Here is a 26,033-nt window from a genome sequence, read left to right as displayed (position 1 = left end):
TTCCCATGAAACTGGTCATAATCCTCTTGTTACAAGTTGGATTAGGGTGAACATAGGGCAATACAATAGATAGTTTATCTTAAAAAAGGTTTAAAGTGGGCTCAACATAATGAATGGGCCATGTCAAAGGTTGGTCACATATGATCAATGGTAGATATTAAAGATAGACTCCACATAAATAAGTAAAAGTTGAAAGAAATTTTAATAAAGAGATTAATAAATTTTGGAAGAGGAGAGAAAGAAGAGAGACCTTCGTGGATTAGATTTAGATATTAAATATATAACATTAAAACAAAACAAACTTTAAAACATATTTATCTTCCCAGTAAGTAGAAACCAGAATGAGTTACTTACCATGGGCAGCTTAAGCATCAAAATGGACGTGGTTTGGCTAGTGACCCTGGTGGTCTTCCGTGGGCTTCATCATTATTTATGTGTTTCATCCACACCGTCCATTCCAAATCACATTTCTTGATATGAGCCCTAAAATGATATAGATCCGAATCTCAAGTGAAAAAAATCACAAGAAATATTGTTTATTGAACGCTCGCCATTAAAAATCAATTTCTTGGGGGCCACCAAAATTTTATATAAAGCTGATATTTGTTTTTTCCCTTCATCCGGGTTCGCATGACCTAATCAACATCGGATGCGTAATAAGCATTACAGTGGAACCTAGGAGGTTTTAAATGGTGGACATTCAATCACTACAATTTTTCTGTAGTGTGGTCCATCAGAGATTAAGATCTGCCTCATCTTTTGGATGAAGCCCTAAAATAATCTGTGAAAATGGATGGATGGCATGGATAAAATACATAGATCATGGTGGGGCCCACAGGGCACCGACCGGCTAGTGGCGGCGTAGCTGGCCAAACCGGGTCCAAGCAAAATAACTAACCATCCAAATGAGTCCAAAAAGATAGTTCCATATGTGAATGGAGATTATTTATCATGTAGTGTCCACCATGAACATGCGGTGGAACAAAATAATATTGGTTCGCTTTAGAAAAACAATCCCAACCGTCCAAATTCAAGATTCCACATGTTTCTCGTTGAATGTACCTCAATTTTGGTTTATGGCATCGTCACAGTGCCAACTCGGTAATGAATGGACTAGATCGATCAGAGGTGTGGAACTGTGTGCATGTGTCATGATAGCTGTCATGTGGACCCCGCATTCTATCAAAACCCAATTTTTATTAGAACAGTGATAATCCTCCTGTAAATGAACTAATATTATTAGTACGTGGGATGGATTTGTTGAGGATTCTAGGCAATCCATGCTCCCACGTGACAACCAAAATATACACATGCATGCGTCTCTCTTCTTCTGAATGTATACTTTCAAGCTTTGCTTAAGCACACGTGCATGTAGAGCATTACGAAGCATGTGTCATCGGTGCAATATACAAGCCGTCTATTAAGTGGGTTCGATGGTTTGAACGTTTCCTTGCTTGAAAATAAACTGGTTGGCTAAAAATATAAAGAAAATTTGACTAAGCCTTTTTTAGCCGTATATTTGATGTATAAAATGTGGCCCACTTGATAAGTGAACCCATCTAATATTTGGGCCAGGATATCTACTTATCTGGGAAATTCTGATTTATGGGGTGGATCTTGTAGTTGTTTGACATTTGGCACATGATGCGTTGCGTGTAATGGCTGACTCAGTGCATATCCTACTCGCATACTGTGTGTAAAGATTTTCTTTATTGAATAGAAATTTTAAACCAAATCTACGAGTACATGAACGCTTTCATCTGTCCAACGAAATTGGATTGCGTACTGAGATACCCAGTACGCTCTTATCGTACTGAGTAAACTCTGTTGGCCCTCTGAGAATGCATGTGGTTTATCCACACCGTCCATTCATTTTTCCAGATCATTTTAGGGGTTCAACCCAAAATTGATGCATATACAAAGCTCAAGTGGATCATACCACAGGAAAAAGTGGAAGTATTGATTTCCACCGTTGAAAACTTTCTAAGGCCCCCAGTGATGTTTATATGTCATCCAAACTGTTAGTAAGATCAGACAGACATAGATGAAGGGAAAAAACAAATATCAGAAACTTCGGTTGCGTCCAAGAATTTTTCAATGGTAGATGTTCAATTCACACTGTTTCCAGAAGTGTGGTCCAATTGAGATTTTATATACTCCATTTTTGGTATAAAGCCCTAAAATTATGTGGGAAAACATATGGACGGAATGGATACAATGTATAAATTACAGTGAAGCCCACAGAGTTTACTCAGTACCTTAGCGCGTACAGAGTTACTCAGTACGCAATCCGCTTCCCTGTCAAACAAATCTGAAAAAGCAATCAATCTGTTCCTACCATAAAAAACGCTCAAAATATGAAATGAGCGATCAACTTTCATCGGACGGTTAGAAAGTGAGGATTTGAATAGCTAATTTCCATCCAAGAGATGGTCCATCGAGGAAGCGGATTGGCTGGTGTACTACACGCCACCTCTATATAGCTGGTGAATTGACGTCAGCAAGTTATGTGGATGCCATCTCGTGGTATTTGTTATATCCAAACCGTCCATCCATTTGGCTATTAAAGCTTGAACAGAAAAATAAGACAGATAAAAAGATCAAGCGGACCACACTGAAAAAAACAGTGGGGAGTTGAACATCTACCATTGAAATCCTTTTGGGCTCACAGAAGTTTTGAATCAATATGAAATTTGTCTTTCCTCTTCGTCCAAGTATTTTTTATCTTATTAATAGATTGGATGGAAAATAAACGTTACCGTGGGCGTAAGAATTTTTAAATGGTGAAAATCATTTCCATCACTGCTATTTTTGGTGTAATCCATTTGAGATTTGGACATAATTCATTTTTTTGTCTAATGCTCTAAAATGATCTTAGAAAATGGATGGACGGTATCCATCACTGCTATTTTTGGTGTAATCCATTTGAGATTTGGACATAATTCATTTTTTTGTCTAATGCTCTAAAATGATCTTAGAAAATGGATGGACGGTATGGATATAATAAATAAATCGTTGTAGGCCATGTAACTTTGATCTCATTTGAACCGTCCGTACAACTCGGAGCTCGACGAGCGTCGGCGCTTGTCTTCGCACAGCACGTATCTACACCAGCTATAGCTCGTGTGTGGTACACCAGCCAATCCGTTTCCTGTCCATCGATGGACAGTACGAATGGGATGTATCAAAAAATATTAATATGAATTAGCAAGCATGCGCAACAAAAATCTGTCGATATATCACCCATCTTTGCGCTAGACCATGTTGGAGCGGATTGGGTGGTGACCCACCGTAGGCTCGCCATGATTTTTATGTTTCATCTATGCCGTCTATCGGTTTTTCCAGCTCATTTTAACGCATGAACCCAAAAATCAAGAAGGTCAAAAGCTTGAGTGGACCACACTGTAGCAGACGATAGATATTAAACGCCAACCATTAAAAACGTCGTGGCGACCACAAAAGTTTTCGATCAAGCTGATATATGTGTTTTGCCTTCGTCAAGGTCTGTGTGACGTTCTCAACAGTTTGGATGGCAAATGAACATTACGGTGGGCCCTAGGAAGGTTCCAACAGCAGGTATCATTATCCCATTGGTTTCCTATGCTGCAGTCTACCTGAGCTTCGGATCTCTTCATTTTTGGGTCACGACCTAAATTCAGTTCGCATAACGGATGGACGGTGTGGATATAAAACACATACATCATGGTGGGCCCGACAGCGCCCAACACCACCTAGCTTGGTCACATCACATGGAAAAGTGGAGATGGGGAAACCTCCCTGGGCTCACTGTAATGTTTAAATGCCATCTGACCGTTCATAAGTTGGCCCAAGAAGGTTTTAATGGTAGGAGTCACCAACCCAACTTTTTGGAGTGACAACCTAACATAAGCTAGGGCAAACAATGGATGGTTTGGATGTCATACAACACAACACAGTGGACCCCACATAGCGTTTTGTTGCATGCCAATCTCTCTCTCTCTCTCTCTCTCTCTCTCTCTCTCTCTCTCTCTCTCTCTCATCTCTAAACACATAAGACAAGATAAGATAAGAAAGAAATGGAACTCACCTCTTTGTTCTTGGAATGATGGATGATCTTGCCCTCCTGCTACCAAACCAACTTTCAGCAAAAGGAGAGAAATTTGAGATAACGGTCTTTCGTAAAAATAGATTTTAAAGTGGTTTTATTTACACACAAAAATCTCTCTCTCTCTCTCTCTCTCTCTCTCTCTCTCTCTCTCTCTCTCTTCCCAATGAAGCTTCATACCATGGAGTTTCCCTTTGAAAAGAAAACCACTCTACAAAACACCCCAAAGATAGTTTTCCTACTTCTTCTCACTATCATCCCTCTCTATTATATTCATCTAACTCAATTTCTATGGAATGGTTTTCTTCTATCATCACCATCACCATCATCACCATTAGATGATATCGATAATTATAATTCAACATCGATTATAAAATTAGCATCATCATCATCATCATCTTCACCTTCATCGCCAAAATCTTTATCGCCTTCACCACTGCCACCATCCTTATTCAATGGCAACAACAACTCAACGGCAGCGATTGCAAGATCAGATAACAAATGCAACATTTTTAAAGGCGAGTGGGTCCGGAATCCCAACGCCCCATATTACACAAACACAACTTGCTTCGCCATTTCAGATCGGCAGAATTGTTTGAAGTATGGTCGACCCGACACTGATTTCTTGAAATGGAGGTGGAAGCCCAACGGCTGCGATCTTCCCATCTTCAACCCGGCCCACTTCTTGGAACTCGTTAGAGGAAAGTCCATGGCTTTTGTTGGTGACTCTGTAGCAAGAAACCAAATGCAATCCTTGATCTGCCTCTTATCTACGGTCAGTTCTCAATTTTCAACTTTTTTTTCTATGATGGTAGCCCATTGTGATCAAGGTGGGCCAGTGAGTAGGGGTCTTCGGATTGGCTGGTGTGTTGACTTCACCAAGTGCTGTGGGTCCCATCATGAGGTATGTGTTATATCCAAACTGTCCATCCATTTGGAGAACTCGTCTTAAGTCTTGAGCCGAAAAATAAGATTGATCCAAAGATCAAGTGGACCACACTGTAAAAAGCAGTGGAGGATTGAAAATCTATCATTGAAACCCTTTTATGGGTCACAGAAGTTTTAGACCAATATGATATTTGTATTTCCACTTCATCCAGAGCTTTTTGACTTTATGAACAGATTGGATGGAAAATAAACGTTATGGTAGGCCCTACGTATGTTTTAACGTTGAAAATCATTGTCCCCGTTACCATTTGTGGTGTGGTCCATTTGAGAGTTGGGGATGATTTATTTTTTGGCTCATGCTCTAAGATGATCTTTTCAAATGTATGAACGGTGTGAATATAATAAATACATCATTTTGGGGTCATGTAACTTTAATCTCCTTTGAACCGTTGGTACAACTCGAAGTTCGAGGAGCGTCATTGCTCGTCTTCGCACGACACGTACCCACATCAACCAGGTTGGTGATGTGTGGTACACCAGCCAATCCGCTTCCGGAATGCGTTGGGCATTATGGCCTCGTATTGCATTGATCAAATAATCATGGACATTCAAACAAGGCCGCATACACATGATCAACGGTACAGATCATCTTCGTGGATGACATGTTTGCATCTGTGCCGTTAGTAGGATTGTGGAAACACGCCTTCCATTTACTCATGCAGTGAGCACGATGTTTGCTGGAATACATCCCGATCTATTCTATTACGAAACATTAGGACTACATCCTTTTGATCTGGTGTGATTTTTCAATGATCCGAACCGTTTATATGATTAGACTCACCTACTATGGTTCAATGCAAAAGAAATCTCTTATACTGGGATATTTATTCCGTCTGATCATTTGATTCTTCTACTTTGAAAATGGATGGTCTCTATAAAATTTAAATAATATTTAGGTTGAAATATTGTAATCACAGAGTTCTATTTTTGGATATCCTCAATCCATTATCAGCTTCGTGGCCCATCCATTGATGTTGGTACTATGCAATGCTTGGTTAGGTAATTATACTTTTAATGGGTTAAGTTTGTAAAGGTGGGGCTGGTGGGACAGTGATCCAAACCGTTAAAATTATGGACGGTCCAACTTTGAATTTCTATCCATTAAGTCTCCTAGGTGCGGTGCACTTATAAATGGGCCAAACCGAATAGGGCTCCCAGATGGAGTACTGTATGCTCTGAATTTGCCCTAGTCCTAAAAATAATATGGATTCAGTTTAGAAAAAACTAACCGTCCAAATTCAAGATCCATAAGGAATGGACCAGATCTATCGACATGTCACGTGTCTCATGGTAGCTGTCATGTGGGCCCCACATTCTACAAATATCCGATTCTTATTTGAATGATGTTAAACTTACTATAAAATGGCCAAATGCCAGGATTTGGTGTGGATTTAGAGAGGAGTCTTTGCTATCTATGCGCTTGCATGACAACCAAAATATTCACGTGCATGAACGCGAATTTGGTGTGACCACGGATCCAGCAGAGTGGTGTGGTTATAACTGTGGGGCCATCTCAATGTATGTATTATATATCCACCCCGTCCATCAGTTTTGCCAGCTCACAGTAGAGCATGATCCCAAAACTGAAGCTGCTATTTGTATTTTCCTACCATTAAAAACTAAAAATCTCAGGTAGACCACACAGTAGGGATTAAATTCCAACCTTTAAAAACTAAAAGTTTGAATCAAGCTGCTATTTATGTTTTCCCTTTATCCAGGATCCCTGTGACCTTACCAACAGATTGGATGGAAAATTAAACATAATGGTGGACCCAGTCCACCTAGGAAGTTTTTAATGGTGGGCATGCAATGAACACTATTTTATGTGGTATGGTACACATAAGATTTGTATTTAATTTCGTTATATAGTTGAATGTGATTAGTGGTATGAATGTTAAAATTTTTCTTTAACCTGAGTCTCAGCTCTAAACATGAGGTTCAAGCTACTATTAACTCTGCTTTCATATTTCAGGACGTGACAGAATGGTATCAGATTAATATGAGCTATCTATCATGACCCCACGTTCGAATTGACCCCACATTCGAAACCATCGTTTAATATAAATTCTAGGTTCGAGTTCAAAGCCATAACTCAGGTCAAAGAAACTTTAATATTTATTTCACAGACAATCACATTCAACCACATAAATTTAAATATCAACTATTAAAACTTTAATAAATTTTTTTTTTTCAATCAAATATTACATCATCAAATCCAATTAACAAAATCCAACCAAATGTTAAATAATTCAAAACATTAAAGGTCTTCAAATTGAAATTCAACATTTAAGAATAATATATGATCAATGATATTGAACTCATCTGGTCATCTCCTAAGTATCTCCACCTGTCTTTTAGTATAAGTTTTTCCATCAATAAAAAAACTTAAGCATATAGCTCATGTAAATGTTTTTATATGAAAGACAATGTATATCAATTTGGCAATATAATAAAATCATGAGAGAATCAACTTGGCAAATAATGAAAATGATTTAAAAATTCTCAAGTTCCTTTTACTAAAGGAAACTAGGTCAAAATGACCAAAAGTACTTAGTGCACTCAGCAACACTCCTCACTCAATACAAGTCATCACTCAACAAAAGCTAATGCCTGATATATATAATCACTCAACCTAGCCAATAAGAGGCAAGTCACTTATTTTAACCATAACAAGGCAAATTCATTCATTATAGTTAATACTCATCATTATTAATTTATCACAATGACTCTTTGGAAATTACTCCTCACCATCACTCTATTGAAATCAATCCTCACTTTGATAACTTTCGGTATCAAAACAACTTTCCAAACATAATACTTTTCCAAAAAAAAAAAAAAAAACTTACCAAAAATATATTAAAGCACAATGAATATCAAAAATATTACATTTCACAATAATTTCCAAATGCAACTTTTCTATCACAAAACTTTCCAAATAAAATAGCATTTTCAATTGAGGAATTTTACAAATATAAAACACATTCAAAAATAGCATACGTTAAGAACTCTATTTAAAACATTGATATATATATATATATATATATATATATATATATATATATATATATATATATATATATATATATATATATATATATATATATATATATATATATATATTCTCGAAAGCAAAGTGCATCTTGGATTTAAAACCACATATAAAACATTACCACAAGCATAGAGAGTGTGGTATATGTTACCTAAACATTACCACATGCATAGAGTGTGTAGTATATGTCTGTTGGCATCCCTCATATAGTAACTATAAGAGGGATCCCCCTTTTTGTTCTTCGATATAGTTAATTTTGGTTTTCTTAATAGCCTTTTCCTTACCATTTAATTTAAATCAAGAACTTTTCATAAATAACTTTTTTACTTAGAACTTTCTTAAAATCTCTATATATTGGAATATTTAATCCCTCTGATTATTTGATTCTTCTACTTCAAATATGGACGGTCTCTATAAAATTTGAATAATTTTTAGGTTAAAATACTGCAATCTGAGAGTTCTATTTTTGGGTATCCCCAATCCATTATCAGCTGCATTGCCCATCCATTGATGTTGGTACTATACAATACTTGGGTGAGTGATTATACTTTTAGTGGGTTAAGTTTGTAAAGGTGGGCTAGTGGGTCAATGATCCAAACCATTAAAATTATGGACAGTCCAACTTTGAATTTTTAGCCATTAAATCTCCTAGGTGGGGTGCACTTATGAATGGGCCGAACCGAATAGGCCTCCTAGATGGAATACTGTATACTCTGAATATGTTGTGGTCCAAAAAATAATATGAATTCACTTTAGGAAAAACTAACCATCCAAATTCAAGATCCATAAGGAATAGACCAGATCTATCAGACATGTCACGTGTCTCATGGTAGTTGTCATGTGGGCCCCACATTCTACCAATATCTGATTCTTATTTGAACGGTGTTAAACCTACTATAAAATGGCCGAATGCCAGGATTTGGTATGGATTTAGAGAGGATTCTTTGCTATCTATGCGCTTGCATGACAACCAAAATATTTACGTGCATGAACGCGGATTTGGTGCGACCATGGATCCAGCCGAGTGGTGTGGTTATAACTGTGGGGCCACCTCAATGTATGTATTATATATCCACCTCGTCCATTAGTTTTGTCAGCTCACAGTAGAGCATGATCCCAAAACTGAAGCTGCTATTTGTGTTTTCCCACCATTAAAAATTTAAAATCTCAGGTGAACCACACTGTAGGGATTGAATTCCCACCATTAAAAACTAAAAGTTTGGATCAAGTTGCTATTTATGTTTTCCCTTTATCCAGAGTCCCTATGACCTTACCAACAGATTGGATGGAAAATTAAACATAACGGTGGACCCGGTCCACTTAGGAAGTTTTTAATGGTGGGCATGCTATGAACACTATTTCCTGTGGTATGGTACACGTAAGATTTGTATTTAATTTCGTTATATAGTTGAATGTGATTGGTGGTATGAATGTTAAAATTTTTCCTTAACCTGAGAGTTCTAAACATGAGGCTCAAGCTAGTATTAACTCTGGTTTCATATTTCAGGCCGTAACAGAATGGTATTAGATTAATATGAGCAATCTATCACGACCCCACATTCCAAAACGACCTCACATTCAAGACCATCGTTCAATATAAAGTCTAGGTTCGAATTCAAAGCCATAACTTAGGTCAAAGAAACTTTAATATTTATTTCACAGACAACCACATTCAACCACATAAATTTAAATATCAACTAATAAAACTTTAATAATTTTTTTTCAATCAACTATTACATCATCAAATCTAATTAATAAAACCCAAGTAAATGTTAAATAATTCAAAACATTAAATATCTTCAAATTGAAATTCAATAGTTAAGAATAATATATGATCTATGATATTAAACTCATCTGGCCAGCTCCTAAGTATCTCCACCTGTCTTTTAGTATACGGTTTTTCCATCAATAAAAAAACTTAAGCATATAGCTCGTGTAAATGTTTTTATATGAAAGGCAATGTATATCAATTTGGTAATATAATAAAATCATAACAAAATCAACTTGGCAAATAATGAAAATGATTTACAAATTCTCAAGTTCCTTTTACCAAAGGAAACTAGGTCAAAATGGCTAAAAGTACTCAGTGTACTAAGCAACAATCCTCACTCAACAAATAAATCACTCAACAAAAGTTAAGCCTGACATATATAATCACTCAACCTAGCTAATAAGAGGTAAGTCACTCATTTTATCCATCACAAGGCAAATTCATTCATTATAGTTAACACTCATCATTATTAATTTATCACCATGACTCTGTTGAAATTAATCCCCACCATCACTCTATTGAAATCAATCCTCACTTTGATAATTTTCAGTATCAAAACAACTTTCCAAACATAACACCTTTCGAAGAAAAAAAAACTTGCCAAAAATATATTAAAGCATGACGATTATCAAAGAATATCACATTTCGCAATAATTTCCAAATGCAACTTTTCTATCACAAAACTTTTCAAATAAAATAACATTTTCAATTTAGAAATTTTACAAATATAAAGCACCTTCAAAAATAGCACAACTCACAATAACAAATTTTCAAACATAAAACATATATATATATATATATATATATATATATATATATATATATATATATATATATATATATATATATATATATTTATTATCGAAAGCAAAGTGCATCTTGGATTTAAAACCACTTACAAAACATTACCATATGCATAGAGTGTGTAGTATATGTCTATTGGCATCCCTCATATAGTAACTATAAGGGGGATCCCCCTTTTTGTTCTTCGATATAGTTAATTAATTTTGGTTTTCTTAACAGCTTTTTCCTTACCATTTAATTTAAATAAAGAACTTTTCATAAATAACTTTTTTACTTGGAACTTTTCTAAAATCTCTATATATTGGAATATTTAATCCATCTGATTATATTGAAATATTTAATCTCTCTGATTATTTGATTCTTCTACTTTGAATATGGACGGTCTCCATAAAATTTGAATAATCTTTAGGTTGAAAAACTGTAATCTAAGAGTACTGTTTTTGGGTATCCTCAATCCATAATCAGCTGCGTTGCCCATCCATTAATGTTGGTACTATGCAATGCTTAGGTGGGTGATTATACTTTTAGTGGGTTAAGTTTGTAAAGGTGGGGCCGATGGGTCAGTGATCCAAACCATTAAAATTACGGACGGTCCAACTTTGAATTTTTAGCCATTAAGTCTCATAGGTAGGGTGCACTTATGAATGGGTTGAACCGAATAAGCCTTTCAGATGGAGTACTATATACTTTGAATTTGCTGTGGTCCAAAAAATAATATGGATTCGCTTTAGGAAAAAGCTAACCATCTAAATTCAAGATCCATAAGGAATGGACCAGATCTATCGGACATGTCACGTGTCTCATGTTAGCTCTCATGTGGGCCCCACATTCTACCAATATTCGATTCTTATTTGAATGGTGTTAAACCTACTATAAAATGGCCGAATGCCAGGATTTGGTATGGATTTAGAGAGGATTCTTTGCTATCTATGCTCTTGCATGACAACCAAAATATTCACGTGCATGAATGCGGATTTGGTGCGACTACGGATCCAGCCGAGTGGTGTGGTTATAACTATGGGGCCACCTCAATGTATGCATTATATATCCGCCCCGTCCATCAGTTTTGCCGGCTCACAGTACTAGAGCATGATCCCAAAACTGAAGCTGCTATTTGTGTTTTTCCACCATTAAAAACTAAAAATCTTAGGTGGACCACACAGTAGGGATTGAATTCCCACAATTAAAAACTAAAAGTTTGGATCAATCTGCTATTTATGTTTTCCCTTTATCTAGGGTCCCTGTGACCTTACCAATAAATTGGATGGAAAATTAAACATAACGATGGACCCGGTATGCAATGAACACTATTTTCTGTGGTATGGTACACATAAGATTTGTATTTAATTTCGTTATATAGTTCAATGTGATTAGTGGTATGAATGTTAAAATTTTTCCTTAACCTGAGTCTCAACTCTAAACATGAGCCTCAAGCTAGTATTAACTCTGGTTTCATATTTCAAGTCATGACAGAATGGTATCAAATTAATATGAGTAATCTATTATAACCCCACGTTCGAAACGACCCCACATTCGAAACCATCGTTTAATATAAACTCTAGGGTAGAGTTCAAAGCCAAAACTCAGGTCAAAGAAGCTTTAACATTTATTTCATAGACAATTACATTCAACCACATAAATTTAAATATCAACTATTAAAACTTTAATAATTTTTTTTCAATCAACTATTACATCATCAAATCCAATTAACAAAACCCAACCAAATGTTAAATAATTCAAAACATTAAATGTCTTCAAATTGAAATTCAATAGTTAAGAATAATATATGATTTATGATATTGAACTCATCTGGCCAACTCCTAAGTATCTTCACCTGTCTTTTAGTATACGATTTTTCCATCAATAAAAAAACTTAAGCATATAGCTCGTGTAAATATTTTTATATGAAAGGCAATGTATATCAATTTGGCAATATAATAAAATCAAGACAAAGTCAACTTAACAAATAATGAAAATGATTTACAAATTCTCAAGTTCCTTTTACTAAAAGAAACTAGGTCAAAATGGCCAAAAGTACTTACTTCATTCAGCAACACTCCTCACTAAATACAAGTCATCAGTCAATAAATAAATCACCCAACAAAGACTAATGCCTGACATATATAATCACTCAACCTACCCAATAAGAGGCAAATCACTCATTTTAGTCATCACAAGGCAAATTCACTCATTATAGTTAGCACTCATCATTATTAATTTATCACCATCACTCTATTGAAATTAATCTTCACCATCACTCTATTAAAATCAATCGTCACTTTGATAATTTTCGATATCAAAATAACTTTCCAAACATAACACTTTTCCAAAAAAAAAATTACCAAAAATATATTAAAGCTTGACAATTATCAAAGAATATCTCATTTCACAATAATTTCAAAATGCAACTTTTCTATCACAAAACTTTCCAAATAAAATAGCATTTTCAATTGAAGAATTTTACAAATATAAAGCAACTTCAAAAATAGCACAACTCATAATAACAATTTTTTAAACATAAAACATTGATTGATATATATATATTTGTGTGTGTGTGTGTGTGTGTGTGTGTGTTACCAAAACATTACCACATGCATAAAGTGTGTAGTATATGTCTATTGGCATCCCTCATATAGTAACTATAAGAGGGATCCCCCTTTTTGTTCTTCGATATAGTTAATTTTGATTTTCTTAACAGTCTTTTCCTTACCAATTAATTTAAATCAAGAACTTTCCATAAATAACTTTTTTACTTGGAACTTTCCTAAAATCTCTATATATTGAATTATTTAATCCCTCTAATTATATTGGAATATTTCATCCCTCTAATTATTTGATTCTTCTACTTTGAATATGGATGGTCTCTATAAAATTTGAATAATCTTTAGGTTCAAATACTGTAATCTCAGAGTTCTGTTTTTGGGTATCTCCAATCCATTATTAGCTGCGTTGCCCATCCATTGATGTTGGTACTATGCAATGCTTGGGTGGGTGATTATACTTTTAGTGGGTTAAGTTTGTAAAGGTGGGGTCGGTGGATCAGTGATCCAAACCATTAAAATTATGGACGGTCCAACTTTGAATTTCTATCCATTAAGTCTCCGAGGTGGGGTGCACTTATGAATGGGCCGAACCGAATAGTTTTCCCAGATAGAGTACTGTATATTCTGAATATGCTGTGGTCCAAAAAATAATATGGATTCGCTTTTAAAAAAAAACTAATCGTCCAAATTCAAGATCCATAAGGAATGAACCGGATCTATCGGGCATGTCACATGTCTCATGGTAGCTATCATGTGGGTCTCACATTCTACCAATATCCGATTCTTATTTAAACGGTGTTAAACCTACTATAAAATAGCCGAATGCCAAGATTTGGTATGGATTTAGAGAGGATTCTTTGCTATTTATGCGCTTGCATGATAACCGAAATATTCACGTGCATGAACGCAGATTTGGTGCGACCACACATCCAGCCGAGTGGTGTGGTTATAACTGTGGGGCCACCTCAATGTATGTATTATATATCCACCCTGTCCATCAATTTTGCCAGCTCACAGTAGATCATGATCTTAAAACTAAAGCTGGTATTTGTGTTTTCCCACCATTAAAAGCTAAAAATATCAGGTGGACCACACAGTAGGGATTGAATTCCCACCTTTAAAAACTAAATGTTTGAATCAAGCTGCTATTTATGTTTTCCCTTTATCCAAGGTCCCTGTGACCTTACCAACAGATTGGATGGAAAATTACACATAACGGTGGACCCAGTCCACCTAGGAAGTTTTTAATGGTGGGCATGCAATGAACACTATTTCTGTGTGGTATGGTGCACGTAAGATTTGTATTTAATTTCGTTATATAGTTGAATATGATTAGTAGTATGAATGTTAAAAAAAATTTTTAACCCGAGTCTCTGCTCTAAACATGAGGCTCAAGCTAGTATTAACTCTGGTTTCCTATTTCAGATCGTGACAGAATAGTATCAGATTAATATGAGCAATCTATCATGACCCCAAATTCGAAACCATCATTTAATATAAACTCTACATTCGAGTTCAAAGCTATAACTCAAGTCAAGAAATTTTAACATTTATTTCACAAACAATCACATTCAATCATATAAATTTAAATATCAACTATTAAAACTTTAATAATTTTTTTTTCAATCAACTATTATATCATCAAATCCAACCAAATGTTAAATAATTGAAAACATTAAATGTCTTCAAATTGAAATTCAACATTAAAGAATAATATATGATTTATGATATTGAACTCATCTGGCCAGCTCCTAAGTATCTCCACTTATCTGTTAATATACGATATTTTCATCAATAAAAAAACTTAAGCATATAGCTCGTGTAAATGTTTTTATATGAAAGGCAATGTATATCAATTTGAAAATATAATAAAATTATGACAAAATCAACTTGGTAAATAATGAAAATGATTTACAAATTCTCAAGTTCCTTTTATCAAAGGAAACTAGGTCAAAATGGTTCAAAGTAATTAGTGCACTCAGCAACACTCCTCACTCAATACAAGTCATCACTCAACAAAAGCTGATGCCTGACATATATAATCACTCAACTGAGCCAATAAGAGGCAAGTCACTCATTTTAGCCATCACAAGGCAAATTCACTCATTATAGTTAACACTCATCATTATTAATTTATCACCATGACTCTGTTGAAATTAACCATCACCATCACTCAATTGAAATCAATCCTCACTTTGATAATTTTCGGTATCAAAACAACTTTCCAAACATAACACTTTTTCAAAAAAAAAAAGACTTGCCAAAAATATATTAAAGCATGACGAGTATAAAAAAAAAATCACATTTCACAATAATTTTCAAATGCAATTTTTTTATTACAAAACTTTCCAAATAAAATAGCATTTTCAATTGAAGAATTTTACAAATATAAAGAACCTTCAAAAATCGCACAACTCACATGCTGCTGGGTAGTCTACATAAAACATATATATATATATATATATATATATATATATATATATATATATATATATATATTCAAAAGAATCAAAAGATAATTACATTAAAACCACTTCCAAAACATTACCACAAGCATAGAGAGTGTGGTATATGTTACGAAAACATTACCACATGCATAGAGTGTGTAGTATATGTCTATTAGCATCCCTCATATAGTAACTATGAGAGGGATCCCCCTTTTTGTTCTTCCATATAGTTAATTTTAGTTTTCTTAACAACATTTTCCTTACCATTTAATTTAAATCAAGAACGTTCCATAAATAACTTTTTTACTTGGAACTTTCCTAAAATCTTAACACTTAGATATATATCTTGGGTTATATTCCCTATGAACTCAGCTTAGGCTTGTCCTAATACACCGACAGTCCATGGGTGTGACCTTAAGAGTTCATTTCTATACGTTTGGTTTGTTTTCCACATATAGACCATTCATGTTTTAGGTCAATTTAAGTGATAGGTTGTTTAGGGTTCAAGTCTACTTTCAGAGTCTATCTACACCACATCTTAGGTTTCAAGTTAACACTTTTGGGCCAATGGTAAACTTTATTTCTCCAAGTCTAGAATGATAGTGGGCTTTGTAAAATTTTCCTTGGTCGCTTAAGCCCAAATAACTAAAACCTTAAGCCTACAAGTGATGTTTTATGATAAATACCATTTATTCACAAAATCTCATTAGGAAACATGGTTATGCTTATGGAACATTAATGGATCTCAACTGGTTCATACTATCTTCATATTCATTTTTGTTGAAGCTCGAACTACTCTAAAAATACAGTGGTCCTGAGCTCATATGACTCATAGTTATGGAAGTGTTCACCTTCCTTCACTTTCAAATGTCTCCGCTATCATATGGGTCCACCTTTGTCCTATAGTTGTAACTGTTTCCATGATCCATCCCTGGCCTGTAAGCTTACAACATATGATAAGTAATTTAATAATGTATCTTGGAATGTCGTTGGAGCAAAGGTTCTCAAGAAAAATCCGTGATGGCCCGCATCACATCAGAAAATCAAGATTTCACTGTCTCTTATGGGGACCGAAATCAGTCTCAATTCAATGACAACCGTCCTGATGATGGGCCCTATTTTGGTCCATACGCATGCTGTTCAAAGTGGACAGCGTGGGATCCACACTCTGGTTAGATTTGAGAAGGTTTTTGGAATCCACACGCTGTACAGATCGAAGTGTTGTTGGACAATTTTCAGCCCGCATGCTGTCCATACATTTTATATAGATTTTGTAAATTAAAAATTATAAAAATAATGGACAGGATTATAAGCAATTACATGTTTTGAGCATAAAAAATAGCTAAAATGGACAGATTGTGATGTCCAATTTGAGTCTTGTTTGGACAGATTTTTGTACTATTTAACCTTTTGAATTTGGACCAATCTGGCCATCCAACCGCTGATCCAAATGGTCCAGATTTGATGTCCAACCAAATGTCCAGATTGGACAGATTTGAATTCGAAATGGGTGGCCCAGATGCAACCAAACGTGGCATTTTCAGAGCATCAAAACAAAGGAAACATAAGAAATGAAATCAAAGGCATACAAAGAAGAGAAAAAAAAAAAAAAACAATGGAACTCTCTCTCTCTCTCTCTCTCTCTCTCTCTCTCTCTCTCTCACGTCTAGTCTCTTCCATGCAAGAGGCGTGAGATCTATATGAATTCCAGGGAGCTAATCACGTGAGCGTGATGGAGTAGACAGTGCAATTTGCTATGGCATATAACAATGAGTATGCAAGGTAGTCTTGCAATGGACAATTATGGGATACCAACGGTCATTATTCGTCGATATTCTTCTAAGGGGAAAGAGAAATTGTTTTTAGAGTTATGATCGTCCAACTACATTAGTTTCTAATCATATTAATTTTCAGGTCCTATGTCATGATAAATGTTAGTGATAATTGTCATCTCTAACAAGTAGTTCAAGTATATATAGCAGGTTTATTAAAATAGCAAGTAAAAAAATCTCAATTTTTTTTGAAGGATATTATACTCTACCCTCACAAAAATTTTGTCCTCTGAATTTTCACTTAACCTTCTTTCATCACTTTCTCACGTTCTGAAGATGCATCTTCTCCATGATGCCGCCAAACTATCACTAGGGATATCGGAATAGCTCTTTTGTCTGCTCTGTGCTATATGCATCCTCTTTCTTTTAAGGCAACTTATTTTACTACAATTCAAACTAAATCGGAACGTATAACAAACTCCCTTTTCTGACTTCTATACAACAACTTGGTGATCGGCATGGCCTCCTGTATAATGCCTAATAAGAAGCCATCCCAATACTCTCCTTGTAACTCTTATTATACTTAGATTCAATAAGAGGCAAATACTAGTCCCAGTTTCCCTTGAAATTTAATACACAAGCCTGCAAAAGCATATCTTCTAAATAACTAGGTTAACTCTTTCCGTCTGCCATCCATCTTAGGGTGAAAAGTGGTACTGTAGTATAAAATGACTCCCATGGTCTTTTGAAAACTCTATCAAAATTTCAATATAAATCTGGAGTCTCGATCAAACACGATGGGTACAGGCCATCAATCTCTAATCCATTTATCCCGTGGTTACCATCACTCAATCAAGGTAATTTTATAGAGAGACTAGCGATCAAATGTGAACTCTATGTAATTGGGAATAATAATATCTTTTTCTTGATATTATAAGTTTGGATAATTCATTTTTCAGCCATTGATTGGCTAGTTAGACCACTAATAGGGCCTCCTCTAGTGTAATAAATATGGACCTATTTCATATCCAGTGATCAAATAGCTAGGAGCATCATAGAATCGTGATTTTTCCATAGATGGGCCTTGAAAGGTGAGACCCAATTCACTGACATTTCAAATCAATCACTAGATCATTTCTAATATAATCAACATGAACTATCCATTTTCATAACCACTAATTTACTGGTTGAGATCCTGCAACCAAAATAAAATTTGAAAGGAATGGATAATTAGATATAGGTCCTACGTACGTAACGGATGGTCCTGATAGTCAGTGAACATAGAATCTCTATCATAATTAATATGGACATCCATTTTCCTTTCCATCAGAGGGATGGTTAAAACTTATCCATTCGAAGTGTTTTTCAAATGAGCCCACTTTCTCCGGAAAAAAAAAAAGTGTTTTCCAAAGAGATAGGCCATCAAAGGCAGAGAGATCAAATCCATGTTGGAGATTTTATATTTCTCTTTTATCTATACCATCATTTTTTTATAACATCGATTGTTTGGTTTGGATCGTCCATTCAGGAATGATTCTCTATGATTTAGGAAATAAATGTACAACCCCTCTCAAAATATAAATTTGATGAGGGCTAGACTCAAAATAATGGTTCCCATCATTTTGAAATTGTGCGGCACATTGTAGATGGTGAGTATCACTAAATCACACTGATCGCGCAATCCTCACCATCCAAATAAAGGCTATGAATTCGAAGGTTAAAAGCAAATACTGCGTATTTCTAATGCCAGGGGAAATATAGTGAGGAGATAGGGTCAGACCGTTTCAGCCGCATCCAAAACTCAAGTGGCCCACCAAGTGCTTTTATATGTTTTATGCATGTCATCACATAGTTTTAGATGGTATGGCTTACTGAGTTTCATATACAAAACCTAAAGGGGACCTATCAAATGCACAATGTTGATATTTGACACACATCAGGCCACACAGCTTGACCTCATGAGAAGTTCACGTGAGGTTTACCTCATATAGTACCATTTCCCATACACACACGCATGCACATGTGTGTACCTTCAGTATAAAAACTAAAAATAAAAAATAAAAATCAATTACTTATCTAGCTCTCTCGTTATATTTTCAGGTGGAATATCCTAAGGACCATTCCTACACACCTGATGATAAATTCAAGAACTTGCTATACAACAGCTACAACTTCACCCTTGCATCCTTCTGGTCACCCTATCTAGTTAGAACTGAAGAAGCTGATCCCACCGTCAATCAGCCTGCCGGTCTCACCAACCTTTACCTTGATAAATTCGATAAGAAATGGACGGCCGAGATCGAGCAATTCGATTACGTGATCATATCAGCTGGACATTGGTTCTTCCATCCTCTCATTTTGTACGAAGGTGGCCACATTGTTGGATGCCACTCCTGCTCACAGAAAAACATCAATGACAGGACGACATCCTACGGCTACCGGAAGGCGCTCCGGACCGCATTCCGAGCGATCATTGGCCATGATCGCTCCGATCGCATGGTTTTTCTGAGGACATTTTCGCCAGCCCACTACGAGAACGGTGTGTGGAATAAAGGAGGGAAATGTGGGTGGACCAAACCACTTAAGAGCCATGAAACAAGGTTAGAAGGGTCCAATAAGGGCCTGTACATGGCCCAGTTGAAAGAATTTAAAATAGCAAAGAAGAAATGGAGGAAGAGAGGATTGAAATTTAGATTGATTGATACTACAAAGGCCATGTTGATGAGACCAGATGGACATCCTGATCAGTATGGACACCCGATTGATGATCATGCATACCATGATTGTGTCCACTGGTGCTTGCCGGGCCCGATCGATGCGTGGAATGATTTCTTGCTTCAGATGATGAAGATGGACGGTGGATGATCTTCTGATTGGAATCACAATCAAAGTTAGAGGAACTGTGAATCAGATAGCACGTTGAGAATTCTTTTTTCAGTAGATTTGTTCGGTCCATTTTCAAATTGTTGTGTCATCCAGTGCACGCATGGCATGTATTTGGGTGATCAGATTCTTCCTTCCTATTTGCATTGAAAATTGTTCTGATCATATCATCCTAACAATCTGATCTCAACTGATAAATTTGGATCGTTGATCATTTTCATTTCAACTTCTATTCAGTGGATGGTTAGGATTATCTGATAGTGTGGTTTTCAGGATATAGTCCGTTTATAATGTGTCCAACGATTTGGAGGGTCTGGATTGGCATGTATGCATGCCATATTTACGCTGGATCAGTGCACTGGTATGAAAATAGTGGTGAACTATTAGAATACGGAACATTGTTGTTTGGGTAGCCTTGGGAAGGTGGTAGGGATCGTTTGGCACACCCCAAATCCTAGATTTTGGACAATTGGGAATTGAAATCTAAGATTTGTCAACATGGGTTATTTGGTTTGCTTAAAAATTCAATATTTCAATTTCAAAATAGTTCAAAATTCAGGATTTTCTAACTGGATCCTTAGCTTGCAAAATACTGAATTTTCTAACTTCTCTCTAGCTTTCATAATTATGCTCTTTTACTCTCTTTAATGTATTCAATGCTCATTTATTTTGTCAAGTATTTTTCACTTGCATTTGAATTTAAAATAATTGGATGCTACAAAATCAAGCTTAAGCAATTATCATGAGCTAAAAAATCATGAAATGGAACTCGGATCAAGCCGTTCGGTGACTCGGTTACTTTGAAATTGAGTTGCCTTCAAGTGTTTGATGAAATGACTCAAAGAAGTGTGGTTGGTGGCAAGGAAGGTATGTACATGAAACCAACACCCTCTTTTTTCTTGATTTTATGTTGCTTAGAAGGTGTTTGATAAAATAGATTTTGGACAATTGGGAATTGAAATCTAAGATTTGTCAACATGGGTTATTTGGTTTGCTTAAAAATTCAATATTTCAATTTCAAAATAGTTCAAAATTCAGGATTTTCTAACTGGATCCTTAGCTTGCAAAATACTGAATTTTCTAACTTCTCTCTAGCTTTCATAATTATGCTCTTTTACTCTCTTTAATGTATTCAATGCTCATTTATTTTGTCAAGTATTTTTCACTTGCATTTGAATTTAAAATAATTGGATGCTACAAAATCAAGCTTAAGCAATTATCATGAGCTAAAAAATCATGAAATGTATAGCATTCCCATAGCCATATAATCGCTTATAAAATTTGTGGACCACCTCATACTGAAAATTGCTTTATTTTTTTTGGCCAACCTATCTGATAATGTGCTCAATGCAATGATTTTTTAAAGGGCTGTTTGATTTTTCATTTTTCTCTATATTGGTCGTAAATAAACATTTATTGTTTACTCAAAAAAATTCTCTCCAGCCAACCACATCACAGCTAGTAGCTTTTGATGTTAAACTCAATGAATGAGAACTAAAATCTAAGGGTCCACTGTGATGTGTGTCACATCACTTGAAACATGGGGAATTAAATGCCTACATTTGATAGCTTCTCGAGGGCTACAAAATTTTAAAATGAAGTTGATATTTGTGTTTTCCCTTTATCCATTTCTATTTGACCTTATGAATAGGTTGGATTACCTCTACACATAACTTTTAATGGTGGACGTCATTATCCACCTTTTTTCATATTGTGTGGTCCACATGAAGTTATAATATACCTTATTATTTGGGTCAAGTCCCAAAATGAGTTGGAAAGATGGATGGACGGCGTGGATCATACACATACATCACAATGGGACTCACAAATTGTTATCATTCAAAAAACAATTTCGAAAATCAATGCCTAAATAAAATGAAATATAATTAGTTTTCAAGAAATTTGTGCAGCAATTGAAGAATTATATATTTATATATATATATATATATATATATGGGAAAAGGTACTATGTGCTCGAGCTCATGATAAGCTCCCATGAGGTCAAGTTGTGAAAATTCTGATTGTCAAACAAAATTTTTAAATGCTACGGTTTTTTAACTTAGAGTGTCAAACACAAATAAAAAATTAAGATCCGAAGGTTTCAAACCCATGCTCTCAAACGACTCCTAAAGTTAATAAACTTTGTTTGTTTTTCTCTGGAGACAGTTTTATTATTTTCAATTTTACAATGTAGAGGTATGTAACAAAGCCAACAAACTTGTCTTCTTGACATTGATGGACGACTTCATGTGTATGAGATCCATCTCATCCATCCGTCTTTTACATTGATAGACGACTTCATGTTTTTTTGAAATTGTGAACCTCAATTTCATTCTATTCATTTGTGATGATTCATTAGAAATTGAATTTTTGGACCACAATAAAAGATATAACTAACAATTTATATATGTTCAGCATATCTATGCTATGCCAACCATCTATCTTTTCAGATCATTTTAGGATATGAGACAAAAAATGAACCAGATCCAATGCTCATGTAGACCACACTACAGTAAAACGTGGCGATATTGACCATTAAAAACTTTCTGTGGGTAACAAAAGTTTTTGGATCAAACTAATATTTATTTTTTCCTTTCATCATGGTCTATGTAACATTATGACCAGATTGGGTGGCAAATAAAACTTACAGTGAGTCTAGTAATTTTTTAACATGGGCGTTCAAATACCATTGTTTCTCGCAGTGTTGCCACCTGAGATTTAGATCTAACTAGTTATCTGAGATTCAGGTTATTTTTTAGGATCATGCCTAATATGAGCTGGAAAAATGGATAGATGGCATGGATATACTTACACATGCATCAAGGTGAACTCCACGGTCAGGGCCATACAGTGTTGGGTGAGGCTGGGACCGCACCTAATCCACTCTCATCTCAAACAATGCCGCCCCATCAATCAAATCTCACCCGGTCATTTCACCACTGAGATGGGGTGGTTTGTCCTAGATGGAGCAGATTAGGTGCGCCCCGTCTAGCCTCACCCAAGATGGTGTCATGGCACCTTGGTGTATGCATTCTGTATCCACACCTTCCATCCGTTTTTTCAGATAATTTTAGTACATGAGCCAAAAATAAAAAATAAAAAAATCAACAGATCGAAGTCTTAGGTGGACCATACCAAAAGAAATGGTGGTGATTGAACATTAAAAACTTTATGGGCAATAAACATTTTGGATCGAGCTGATATTTGTTTTATCCTTAATCCAGGTTTGTTTGACCTTATCAACAGGTTAGATGGTAAATAAAAATTACAGAAACATTACAGTAGTCCTAGGAAGTTTTTAACGGTGGGACCTTCAATCACCACTTTTTCCTGTAGCATGGTCCACCTGAGATTTGGATCTGCTTAATTTTTTGGCTCTTAACCTAAAATGATCTTTCAAAACGGATGGACGGCATGGATATAGAATACATAAATCAAGGTAGGCCCCACGGTAAGGGTGGCACCTAAAGTCGTTTCTTATGCCTAAGCCAATTATGCCAGCTTTTCAAGAATTTAAAAAATAATAATAATAATAATAATAATCCAAGTCAACACGTGTTAACACGTGTTAATATAAAAAGTTTGTGCAAGATCCAAGCAATTGAGTAGATGAAGGGAAACGTTTCTCTTGTATAGGATCTAGCCATCCTAGGGTGGAGCCCACTTCCAGCATTCATTGGCTAAATATTAAGCCAGCCCACTTATCAGATGGTCACCGATGATACACGTGTACCACAATGGCAAGGTATGCCCGTAATTGGAGTGATCCATGATCCAATGCATAGATTTGTAGGTAAGCTTAACCTACAAATCAATGTGTGGGGCCCACCATGATATCCATCATTTGAGCCCATTGATGTGAGCCCAAAAAACAAGCTGATCCAAAACTCAGTTGGGCCACACCATAGGAAACAGTTGAGATGAAGACACCCCATTAAAAACCTTTCAAATTGTATGTGGGCCAAGATTTTATTCTTATTATTTCTTTTTTACATCATCTAATCCATTCAAAAGATGCATCTCAATAAGATGAATGGACACTCCAAAAAGCATGGCATTCTTCAACTGGAGAGGACCACAACAAAATTTTTAAAGGTTTTACGCATTATTTTACAGTGCAGTCACATTGAGCAAATGATAATAACCATCTGATTTTAGTCATTGGATTGGAACCGCTAACTATTTTATTTTAACTATTCATCTTGTAGGTAGTAATTGGATGGCTAGTATTCCTTAAGAAAAAATTATAGTAAAAAAACCCATATTTACGGTATAATTATAGATATCCACATATTAATCATCTAATTACATTTATATATTAAGAATTTTGCAATATTTTTTTATACACTTGGTTGAAGAGTCAACAAAGATCAACCTAGTAAAAATTAAAATATAGTAAAAATGTAAAAATATTAGTAAAATGTTTATTCTTTGGCAATCCATTCATCATGGTGAACCAACATTTAAGTTAGAGATTTTAGAGGCAATTTTACATTTGTTCCAATGGAGGTGGTCCATCTTAGTTTTTTTAACAGGCTAAGCTTTTGCTTGTATGGTGAAGATAAGAGTTGTAACCTAATCGACCATGTAGATTTTACATATATAATAAGTGGGCCCCAAAGAACTTGACTGTTATAAACGCAGCGTAAAATCAATGTTGTAGATAATTTCAATCTCCGTTTATAAAAATGATAAGTTGGATTATTTAAAATGATATTTTGGCCATTAAATAAATTTTCTCTTACTAAGTGCATAAAAGAAAGTATTATAAAATTATTAAAATATAACTGTAACTAGACTAATAATACGTAAATAACTATAATTACAGGTGTTTGCCTGTAATTTTTCCATTCATCAATTAATGTAATCATCAAGCTATATATGCTTTATTTATCAATGTGCCTACAATTTTAATGGTATCAACCATACATGTGTGCCGCATGGGAAAAGTGGGTCCCTCAGGTGGACCACAATCCCAGGTCCCTTGACAGAGTGTGTAGAATCCCTGCAATTACCCATTTGGAGTCATGACTATTTATCGTCCAAATCATCAGCTGAGTCCCAAACTGACGATTCCTGTTGGCATCCAAACAGGCTACAAAACCGCCGGGTTGGATCAAAACTAGGGTTTTGTTGTTAACTGAATTTTGACCGTGTATAAGTGGACCCTAGCTAACACTCTCAATCTACCCATGAAAAGTTATTCATTTGAAAGAAACAGCCCAAACCTTTCATGGCATCACCTTTTTCTTTTTCTTTTTTAAAATACTTAGGTGGCATATTACGCTAAGTGCAGAAGCAACCAAGAATGGAGGCTCACTTCTCCTCTTGATCAAGAACCCGATTTTGTTGGGTTTGTTGTTAAAAAGAATGTCTTAAATTTGAAAAGTTTTGAAAAAAGTTTGACTAGTCGAAGCAAGTTCAACTTGAAGTCCAGCAACAATGTTTCTAAAATTTTTGAGGTCTTGAGCGGTTGAGAGCAGACTTCGGCGGTGAAGCCCAGGCTCGACTCGAAGGTTACGCAGACGGTGTGCAGATTTTGCACGGACTACGTAAATTTGAGACGATTTTCAAAGAGGTGCATAAGTTGAGTTTCCTAAACTATAAATAGGAGTCCCAAGGGCCATTCTCATGTATTTCTAAGGCTTTATAAAGGTATTCTAAGGGTTTCTTGAAGGGGTTCTAGGGTTGCAGAGATTCGAGGTGAGATTTGAGGTTGTTCGAATTGTTTA

At 35.4% G+C, this 26,033-nt stretch overlaps 1 protein-coding gene across 1 annotated transcript; it reads left to right on the top strand.

Moving 5' to 3' along the window:
- The first annotated feature begins 4,265 nt into the window (after nucleotides 1–4,265).
- Nucleotides 4,266–20,355, top strand: LOC131217336 (protein trichome birefringence-like 19). Its single transcript, XM_058212249.1, has 2 exons — nucleotides 4,266–4,859; nucleotides 19,519–20,355. The coding sequence occupies exons 1-2, from the start codon at nucleotides 4,266–4,268 to the stop codon at nucleotides 20,281–20,283; spliced, it is 1,359 nt and encodes a 452-aa protein (XP_058068232.1). The 3' UTR covers nucleotides 20,284–20,355.
- Nucleotides 20,356–26,033: the final 5,678 nt, after the last annotated feature.

This window comes from Magnolia sinica, chromosome 10 (genome assembly GCF_029962835.1).
Source record: "Magnolia sinica isolate HGM2019 chromosome 10, MsV1, whole genome shotgun sequence".
Lineage (NCBI taxonomy): Eukaryota > Viridiplantae > Streptophyta > Magnoliopsida > Magnoliales > Magnoliaceae > Magnolia > Magnolia sinica.
Note: the sequence above shows the minus strand (reverse complement) of the source record. Positions and strands in the feature narration are given on the sequence as shown.

Bases quoted from the DNA above. Each gene is read 5' to 3' on its own strand.
- LOC131217336 (XM_058212249.1), top strand. From the start codon at position 4,266: ATGGAGTTTCCCTTTGAAAAGAAAACCACTCTACAAAACACCCCAAAG. The intron at 4,860-19,518 runs GTCAGTTCTCAA...TTATATTTTCAG, and splicing joins TGATCTGCCTCTTATCTACG to GTGGAATATCCTAAGGACCA.